This window comes from Galeopterus variegatus, unplaced genomic scaffold (assembly GCF_000696425.1).
Source record: "Galeopterus variegatus unplaced genomic scaffold, G_variegatus-3.0.2 Scaffold6476, whole genome shotgun sequence".
Taxonomy (NCBI): domain Eukaryota; kingdom Metazoa; phylum Chordata; class Mammalia; order Dermoptera; family Cynocephalidae; genus Galeopterus; species Galeopterus variegatus.
This window is the reverse complement of record NW_007732587.1, coordinates 113,488-124,171: the sequence shown is the minus strand read 5'-3', so window position 1 is coordinate 124,171 and position 10,684 is coordinate 113,488. Positions and strand designations below refer to the sequence as shown.

Here is a 10,684-nt window from a genome sequence, read left to right as displayed (position 1 = left end):
CAGATACTTCCTGAGGTTTGGATTTCCCAGAAACTATATACGTAAACATCTGATCTTTAGAGTCAGTGTTCAAGATTTATCTGTCTGTATCATTTATAGATTAGGTTTAATACTACGAGATCTAGGGAGAAAAATGTGAAATTGTTGCTTTCTTTCACAGTAAAATTGGTAAAACACTTTCATCATCTCCCCACATGTTAATAACACGTCTTGGTTTTAGAGGTAGGGTGATGGGATATCTTGTCTAGGCTTCTTTTTGAAATGTTTCCTTCCAGTGGAATGTGCTATTAATTATATTATGGCTACCATGTCATTTGAATCAAGGTAGGTGGGCAGAAGATAACTCATGACTGTTCTTAACTGACCTATCTCTTATGGTTACAGATTCTCATAAACACAAAGATAAACACAAAGATCGAGAACACCGGCACAAAGAGCACAAGAAGGACAAGGAGAAGGACCGGGAAAAGTCCAAGCATAGCAACAGGTAAGAGTCGAGTCAGGAAGTCCCTCTTCATTCAGCAGTGGGTTGGCCATTGCCTGGCTTGTGTGGAATAGGCCTTGTAAGCCACAGGTAAGCATGAATAGCAAAGTAGTCAGACTATTTGATCCTAGAGTTGCTAAGAGGGTGGCCTTCATAATTCAGGCCTTACTTTTTTGGGTTGCAATTGTTTAGAACAAGATGTGCAAAGCAAGTATGGTGAATTTTCTTTCACTATGTACCTCATTAAAAATACAGTTTTTAACTAAGTCAGCTGTGGATTCATTGTAATACATGGTGGCACTTAAGTATCTAGAGAGCTTGCCTTGATAAAAAGCAACTGGATTGGAGGCCTGGTTCCCCGCCCCCCCCCCCCCCTCCTGTATTTTAAAGGGTTTACGTTAAAAATTATTAACTTGGGCTTCCGTGGTCTGCAAATCCCTGAAATCATATGCAAAAGGTTGAATATATTAGATTTTCCTGGAGAGTGTTCTTAGCTTTCATCAGGTTGTCAGAGGGGTTCTCATCCTGCAGCTCCCACAAAAGCCAATGACCACCAGTATAAATGAAACTCAGTAGTGTTGCTTAATTATTAACTTGGGCTTCCGTGGTCTGCAAATCCCTGAAATCATATGCAAAAGGTTGAATATATTAGATTTTCCTGGAGAGTGTTCTTAGCTTTCATCAGGTTGTCAGAGGGGTTCTCATCCTGCAGCTCCCACAAAAGCCAATGACCACCAGTATAAATGAAACTCAGTAGTGTTGCTTCTGGGATCCAAGCTCCAGAAAGATGTTTTTCTTGTTCATTTTGCTCCCATTTTTTGGTGTAGAAGACGAGTGATTAAGCCCACTTCTTGAAAATGAGGACTTAACACTTCCATTTCAATTTAAAGGCAGTTGTTGGTGAGAAAGCCATATGATATTCCCATAGTGGCTTCAGCTTTGTTAGGAGGGAATGTAACGATCCATCACAAGTGTCTCCATCTTAGAGTTCCTTAGAACTACTTCATTAGCTTGTCTTACTGTTTGTGGACAAGTTGCAGTGAGAATTGCTTCCTAAGTCTGTTCTTTTTAATGAATCATTTAAAATTTTTAAATATTTTAATGAATTCTTTTAAGAATAAATCTTTATGAATCATTAAAAAAAAAAGATTAATTTTCTCTAGTGGGGACGTTTCTTCACCAATCACCTACCACTCCTGTGGCCTTTTTCCTCTATCACTCATTTCTGACCTCTGGTTATCTAATTTCCATTTTCATTACTCTAGTGATTTAATCTCAGTAGTTGAATCCATTCTTAGTTCACATGCTTCTCTTCTTCTCCAATTTACCAGCACATATTAATATCTACCAAAGTTGATTTGAGAGCAGAGAATATTGCCAAGGGTAAGGAAGTTCACTTCATAATGATAAAAAGGGATCAATTAATCTAGAGGACATAACAGTTATAGATGTTTATGCACTAATATCATAGCCTCAAAGTGTATGAAGCAAAAATCAGTAGGAGTGTGAAGAGAAATAGACATTTATAATTATAGTAAGAAATTTTTCTACCTCTTCCTCAGTAATTGTACGAATAGAGAGAAAATCATTGAAGATATTGAAAACTTGAACAATATCATCCAACTTATCTAATTGACATTTATAGACTTATTTCACCCAACAACATTAGAATATACATTCTTTCCAAGTACACATGGAATGTATGCCAAGATAAATCATATTCTGGGCCCAGCCCTCCTTTTTAAAGTAATCTTCTCTTGGCTTTCATGCCCTCATGCTTTTCCATCTTTCTGGACCTTTTTCATCTCTTTCTAATGCACATAGTGATTCTTTAACAGTCTTTGGCTGTCTTTCTCTGTCATCTCTCTTGCCATTTACCATTATCTCACATTCCATATCCAATCTTGTAAACTTCTTTTTGGTTTCTCAAACAGCATGTTTTCTGATACCACAAGGCCTTAAAACATGCTGTTGCTGGTTCTAGAATACTGTGTTGCCCTCTTAATATTATTTTAGTTGCAGCTTATACTTGACTTCTTCCATGTATCTTTCTGCCCACCTCCTCATATTAAGTGCCACTTCTGTGAGCTCTCTGGCACCCTGAATATATCCCTATCATAGTTATTACCAAGTTGTGTTGGTATTGTAATTGTCTCTTTACTTTTCTATATGCCCTACTGGACTCTAAGGTCCCTGTGAGCAGAGGTGGGAGCTTTTGTGTTCACTTTACATCCTTAAGACTTAGTATGGTACCTGGCAGATAGCTGGCAGTCACTAATGTGTACTTATTTGAATCAGTGAGTGGATGACCTATGGGTATACCAATTTCCATCTTCTCTCTTTTTTTTTTTTTTTTTTTTTTTTTTTTTTTTTTTCCGTGTCCGGCAACGGATCGCAACCCCCAGTGTTGCCCCCGTACCGGACCGGGGACCGGCAACGGGATCGCAACCCTCGGTGTTGCTCCCGCGCCTCGCTCAGCCAGTGAGCGGGAACCGGTCTGTATGTGGGATCCGAACCCTCGGGCGGGAGCGCCGCCACGCTTCCCAAGCGGCGCACTATCCAGTGCGCCACCGGGCCGGCCCTCCATCTTCTCTCTTCTTCACTCTCACATATTCTCAGTCTTCTCTAGGATAGCTATTAGTTCCCTTTGGCTATCCCATTTTTCAAACAATTTTTTTGTGTGTGTTTATGGTAAAATATACACAACATAAAATTTACCATTTTTATTTTTGTTTGTTTATTTATTTATTTATTTATTTATTTTCTTTTTGAGACCGGCCGCACCGCGCTCAGCCAGTGAGCGCTGTGAGCGCACCGGCCATCCCTACCTATATAGGATCCGAACCTGCGGCAGGAGCGCTGCTGTGCTCCCAGCGCCGAAAATTTACCATTTTTAAATGGCATTAAGTACATTCACAGTGGTGTGCAGCCATAGCCACTTTCCATCTTCAGAACTTTTTCATCATCCCAATCTCTGAACCCACTAAACAATAACTCCCCATTCTCTCCTCTCGCATCCTAATTTCTGTTCTGCTTCCTATGTCTATGAATTTGCTTATCCTAGGTACCTCATATAAGTAGGATCATACAGTATTTGTCCTTTTTTTGTCTGGCTTATTTCCTTTAGCATAATGTTTTTAATGTGCGTCCGTGTGGTAGCATATCAGAATTTCATTCCTTTTATGACTGAACAATATTCCATTATGTGTCTATATCACATTTTAAAAAATTAATCTGGTGACTGATACTTGGGATGTTTCCACCTTTTGGCTACTGGTGTACAAAATCTGTTTGAGTCTCTGTTTTCAATTTTTTGGGGTGTATACCTAGGAGTGGAATTGCTGGATCATATTGTACAATTATTTTTCTCCTGCATGCCATGTTTATGCTTTGCTAGTTGATGAGAAATGTGAAAAAAAATGAGATAATTGTTGACCATGAAAAACTTCATCATCAGAGGAGATGAGAGACACAGATGAAGAAATGCCAATTTTTATGTTACTAGAAATTATCCAGAAAGACTTTAAAAAGAGAGATATCAATATTTAAAACATAAGCTTTTAAAATTTCATCTTCTCTGGCACATTCTACTTTACCAACCATATTTATAATTGTGGTGGTGGAAAGGATAAGGTAGAATGGCATAAAGGGCTTTGGGACATAAGCTTGGCCCTGCCCTGATTTACAGAAATTCTTCTCTTTTTAAAAATGAAGGATGTGATTTTGGTATCATTTTTCTTGAAAAGCTAATAATAACTTAATAGCTTCCATCTAGGGGAAGTTCTTATTTTTGCCTGTCCACTTAGGTGTGTGTGATTTTGGCTAGGTTAACTAACCTTCCTCAACTTGGTTTCCTCATCTTCATATTAATACATGCTTCAGAGCGGAGCCATGGAAGTCAGTAAATAGAAAAGTACTTTGACTGTGAACTGCTCTACAAATGTGAGGAGATTATATTTTGTACATCTATTAAAAGCCTACTTTTCCAAGATAATAGCATAGGCAGATTCAGGAATTTGTTGTATGTACTTTTGTGCCTTTTAATATTTTCATTTGTAATCAAAATACCTATGAAAATAGCCTGTTTGCCAGTGCAGTGCTGGCATCAGAAAAACCTGGACCAAGTTTCTGTTTACCTATGACTAAATCTAGCCCTTGGTCTTTAATCCACATGTGAATAAGTTTAAGACAGTTTAACCTGATGATATGTTATAAGCAAACTTTTAAATACTTCCTGTTTTGACCTCTTTGCAAACCCAGTACCTCTTTGCAGCAAAGCAAGCATAGATTGGTTATATTCCAGTAAAATACCGTACACATTTCCTTTTTAAGTGACTTCTGATATTTATTAGTTTTGGGTTTCTTCAGTAGCAGATTAAGGAAACTTTGAGGATTGTTTAATCACCTCTGAAGCCCAGAATAATTGATTTAGCATGTTGCATTCCAAAATGTTTTTGTTTATTCCAACTCTTTGCTAATCAAGGCTAGCTAATTTTGCAGCCATCTATTATGAGGAAATAAGTGTTTCTAATGTGTTTCTGTGTCCCTTCCTTCTCTGCTAGATAATTAGGATCAATCATTTGTCACCAGGCTACACTCAGGACCTGAATGAGCCTAGGAGGCACCTTACTCTCCTGTGCAGTAGCAGTACCACAGATTTGAAGTATCAGTGATTGGGAGAGCAGTCTTTCTGTTGAAATGGAATGGGGCTGTGGACCCACTTCCCCAGGAGATCCCTTCATAATCATTTGGTTTCCTCTTTATTGTCCTCACTCAAGGTGTAAAATAAGAGAGCAGGTATTAAAGATCATTTCATCTTGTCTCCTCTTTGTGTGAACAGGAGTCTGAGGTCATGTGCCCAAAGTCACACAGCAATGTGGTAAGAATGGGGGGAGAGACCAAGCACGTTCCTGAGTTCGTTCCTACTACATTATTCCCTCCTTGAAAAAAAATCTCCCTTCCTAAGGAAAGTTAGTTGTGTAGCCAAACTATCTGTTTAAATACAAGTACCCCTCCCTTGTATATATGTGATAGGCTCAGGTTTTAAAATGTCAGATCATTTCAGGCACTGCCTCTTTCTCTCTGGGCCACAAATTCCTAAAAATTTTGGCACTAAAAGTGTTAATCTCATCAAATTCTGACCCTGTGAAAACCCTGTCTGTTACTATTTCCTGGTTAGCCTGTAACATCACGGGAAGAGCCTGTTACACCAAAGTCAAATTAAAATAATTTATTCTATCATCGTTTATCTCTTGACACTGCTCTTTTCTGTTAACATTAATATTTTACACTTCAGGTCCTTTAAAAAATATATAATTACTCTGAAAAGAAACAAAATGAATACTCTTCTAGATGCCAAGGAATTACTGGGCTTATAGGATCTCACCAGACACCTCTCTTAAAGGGTTGCGTTCTTAGTCATAAATTATCTTTAATATTAGATCTCTCATATAAACAAAATATTATTTAAAGCAATTTGGGGATGGCAGCCTGATTTTAGAAAATAGGCTATCGCATAAAAAATGAGATTCCACCTTCTAGTTTTTGACTGTGTGTATTTCACCAGTTTTAAACCTGGCACTCAGACTGGAGTGACAAATTTGTGGAAAGCCAGGGAAGACAGAACTACTGCTGTGAAGTAGCAAGGGAAGTACTTTTCCAGCCATATTGGCACTGCTCATCTATATGTATTGTCAGTGTGAGAAACATCTGAGAACAAGGATGCTTTTGGCTTCTGCTTTCCCGTCAGGTCTAAATCCCACCTGAATTAGAATTGAGAGAATGTCAGATTTTAGGAAAATGTACTTTGAATTAAACACCTGATTCTCAGATTAGGGGAGAGTTTTCTGAAAGTAATCAAATTAAAAATATGCGCTTGTTCCTTTTTTATGAGCTGTTTGCCAAAGCCCTTCATTTATCTATACATCCCTGTATCACCCTGTGAGGGGAAATGGACAATTAACATAGGTAGAGAAGGTTGGGTAGTTTAGAAATCAGGAAACTTAAGTACCACTACCATTCACATGGGAGTCAGTGTGATGTATTGAAAAGCACACTAAAACAGAAGGCCAGGTTCTGTCATTTACAACTTGTGTGTCCTCATCTAAGCTGCTTAACTTCTGTAGGTCTCATTTTCCATTTTGGTCAAATGTTGAAACTTTGTCAAGGTTTTGAGTTTGTTTATGCAGATAATAGCTCATTGGAAATTGTAACACACTTGAGCTAATGATGGTGATGATTACTACAAAGCCTAATAGAATATCATACAGATAAATTGGAGCTGTTGATTTTGGTAGTTGAATCTAATTCAGTAGTTATTGATAACTTCTTCTTCTTTTTTTTTTTTTTTAAAGATGACCGGTAAGGGGATCTTAACCCTTGGCTTGGTGTTGTCAGCACCACGCTCACCCATTGAGCTAACCGGCCATCCCTATATAGGATCTGAACCCGTGGCCTTGGTGTTATCAGCACGCACTCTCCCGAGTGAGCCACGGGCCGGCCCAGATAACTTCTAATGTGGAGCCCTGATATTTCAATGATATCTAGCCTTATTATAGTGAACTATAACATTGTTTTTAAGATTTCATGGTGGAGACAGCGGTTGAACTAACCATTGAAAGATGGTTAAGATCTTGACAAGGGGAAGGTGAAGGTTATAAGGAGAGGCATTCCAGACAGTGAGAGAAGCATAAAACATGGAGGCATTGTAGTATATGCTTTGTTCTGGGAGGAATCCTGTTAGGTGGATGCCTGGATTACACAGTGTGGGATAATAGAAAATGAGGTGAAAAACCCAAAAAAGGTGACTTGAGACAAAACTGTTAATTGCTCTTTCAAGAAGTTGGAACATGATTCTGACTTAAGCAAAAAATCACTGGAAATGATTGAGAAAGGGGGATATAGGACTTAGCCACAAATAACATGAGGAGCCTAAGAAAAAGAATTCCTATCTTGTGGACAACTAGGTGGCTGTTTATGCTGTTCATAGAGATAAGGAACTTAGGGGGATGAATGGGAGTTCAGAAAGCGTACTGGTTTGGCATCTTTAGACACATCCCTTTATCCTCTCTGACCTGCAAGCAAAGGATTAAATCATTTCTAAGATTCCATTCAACCCAAACTTTCAATAATTCTATAATATGAAACACTGTAATCCTTATGATTTTGTTTAGTAACCTATAATGTTGATGGGCATTAAGAAACCTTCATTTCTTAGAATCTTTTGGAATCTAGCTACTGCACTCTTTTCCCAGAGGCAATTTTTGAAGTTACCTGGAATTTTTATTTAACAAACATTATTTAAGCTTTAACTGTTTGCCGTTGATTTCCCTCCTTCCACGCTTTTGAAGCCCTCTCGTCACAGGAATCCCCTGTGATCAGTTGGCTATGACCTGCAGGGGTCTGTTGCCTTGAGGAGTAGGCAATAGCTGGGCCATTAGTGTCTAATGTTCTCAGAAAATAAGGAGGCTCTTTCTACCCCTAACAGTGCTTCTTTTTTTTTGCTTTGGGAAGTAACAGAGTGGTCAGGTGCATGATTCTGGAGCCAGACTGCCTGAGTTTGTTTGTTTATTTATTTATTTATTTAGTTTTATTGTTTATGAATATTCATGGGGTACAAAGCAAATTGTCACCACTCATGCCTAAGATGTGATAGCCAGATCCATACTGGCAACATGCCCATTACCACAAATTGTTGATTATACTACATGTCCCCCACCCAATTATCCCCACAATTATCTCCGACCTCCCTCCAGACTGCCTGAGTTTAAATCCTGATTCTCTCTCATTAGATTTGTTTCCTTGGGTGAGTTACTTAATGTTGTTTCTGTGCCTAAGTTTCCACATTGATGAAATGGAGATTCCAGTACTTATCTCAGCGTTTTGTTACAGGGATTAAGTATGCTTAGGTGAGTACCTGGTGCTTGGTTGCTATTCAAGTATCTGTTAAATACTTTTACTGGTAATGGAGGACAGATTTAAATGGTTTCCCATAGACAACATTCTAGCTTTCCAGAATATCAGGCATAGGTTTTTTTGGTTTTTTCTAAAGAGACAACAAATATTTTTCCAGGGCAGAAGGGAAATCAATAACTTTTCCCTCCTGGCTTTTTGCTGCCATCACCCTACTTCTGCCCTTTCTCTTACCCTCCTGCCTAAGTGCCTTAGAGAAATCCTGGTCAACCTTTTCTGTTGTCTGCTTAACTCCAATGAGTGTCACAGACCAAAGGTTCCACCATCATCAATTTAAAAATAATGTGGGTTACTGTTTTTTTGTTGTGGAATTTAGCTAATTGAAGCATAAGACAGGTATGAACATGCTCTAGAAAGGTGGCTTTGGATCTTTTCCATTTGTTCTCTTTTTTTTTTTTGACTTTTTGTGACCGGTAAGGGGATCGCAACCCTTGGCTTGGTGTTGCTCGCACCGTGCTCAGCCAGTGAGCGCACTGGCCATCCCTATATAGGATCCGAACCTGCGGTGGGAGCGCCGCTGCGCACCCAAGCGCTGCACTCTCCTGAGTGTGCCACGTGGCCGGCCCCATTTGTTCTCTTTAACATTTGACTTTTGCTTATCCAGTCTGTGCTGGTGTGGCGGAATCTTATCTGCAGACAGACACAAGACCTGAGCCAAGTACTCAGCATCTGTGTATAGCCAATAATTGGGTGTTTTCTCTTTCAGAGATAGTTCCTCATGCCTGTGGGGTAAATCCATATTTTATCCAAAAGTGTGACCATTACAGAGGTTCTAGGAATGCTGCTGTCTATATTTTGGCCTTCAGTGTATCCCAGACTAAACTTATTCCTAAAACATGTTCATCTAATCCTTGGGATCCTTCCTATATGGTTGGTATTATTAAGCCTTTCTTCCACTTTATTTGTGTTATTAGCCCTACTGAAGTTTCTTTTCTTTTTTTTTAAGTTTTGAAAATCTTGTCTTTATTTTATGTATTTAAAAACTTGAACTATGAGAGCAAAAATACTGTCATTGGCAAATAGTACAGAACTAATGACCTTTTAAAGAAGAAAAATGATCAGTAAATTCAGATTATTTAAAAAAATCTATTTTCAGACTAAACTAGCATTATTCATTCACATTCTATCCACCTATCCACCTATCCCTTCATCATTTATATTTGCCCACCACCATGTAAGCTTGTGATAACTAAGATATGGTTTATGTTCCTAAGAAAGTCACATTTTCAAGGAGGAAACATATTAAATGGTCACAGAACACCTTGCGATAAGTGCTGTGGTAGGTTTTATTTCCTCATTAATATGCTTTCATCTTTTAAGTAACTAGTTAAATCTGCAGTGTGAAACTTATGGGTGGGAGTTGCTGCACAATTAAAGGAGTGTCCATGGAGGCAATTCTATAAAATTGTTCAAATTTGGTATGACTAAATTTTCCCGTATGTTATTTTAAAACAGGAGAGACTGTTAAAAAAGAGTATTTACTGTGCCTAAATGAGTGGCTGTTTGACTCAGACTTAGACATAATGATTATAAGCTTTCATGTATCTATACCCTGGGTTTCTCAACCTTGGTACTATTTCTATTTTGGGCTGAATACTTTTTTTTTTTTTAGTGTAGGTGGTTGTCTTGTGCATTTGTAGGATATTTTATTAGCATTCCTGGCCTCTACCCATAGATGACAGTAGTACCAGCACCCCCATTTGTGAAAACTGCCCCCACTTACGACAACTGGACAGCATTGCCCCAGGTGAAAACCACTAATGTATACCTGAATGTCAAGCTCCCAATACATCTTATCCTATTTAATGTATGTAATACTGATCGGTTTACTGGTCAGTCCCACCTTTCATTTAAATTGAAGCAAATAAATCTGCTTCAGTTGTTTGTTAGTTTTGAGGGAGGGAAGTGTGGGCAGTTAACATTTGTACTCTAAGAGCTTAAGGCATTGTGCTAATAACTGGCAACTTGGGCTAGTAACTTTAAGCTCTCTCTCTTTTTTTTTTAAATTTTATTTTGTTGATATACAATGTGGTTGATTATTGTGGCCCATTACCGAAACCCCCCTCCTTCCTCCCTCTCCTCCCTCCCACCCAACAATGTCCTTTCTGTTTGCTTGTCGTACCAACTTCAAGGAACTGTAGTTGTTATGTCTTCTCCCCCCCCCCCGTTTTGTGTGTGTGTGTGTGTGAATTTACTTATTTATTTTTAGCTCCCACCAATAAGTGAGAA

At 38.6% G+C, this 10,684-nt stretch overlaps 1 protein-coding gene across 1 annotated transcript in view; it reads left to right on the top strand.

Annotated features, from left to right (window-relative positions):
• The window catches only part of TOP1 (topoisomerase (DNA) I), a gene marked incomplete at its 5' end in the record, with an annotated part of 69,087 nt that overhangs the window by 3,278 nt on the left and 55,125 nt on the right, over positions 1–10,684 (top strand). Inside the window, one exon of the mRNA XM_008590938.1 lies at positions 385–487. Coding sequence (XP_008589160.1) covers positions 385–487 — 103 coding nt within the window. The remainder of the gene's footprint in view (positions 1–384; positions 488–10,684) is intronic.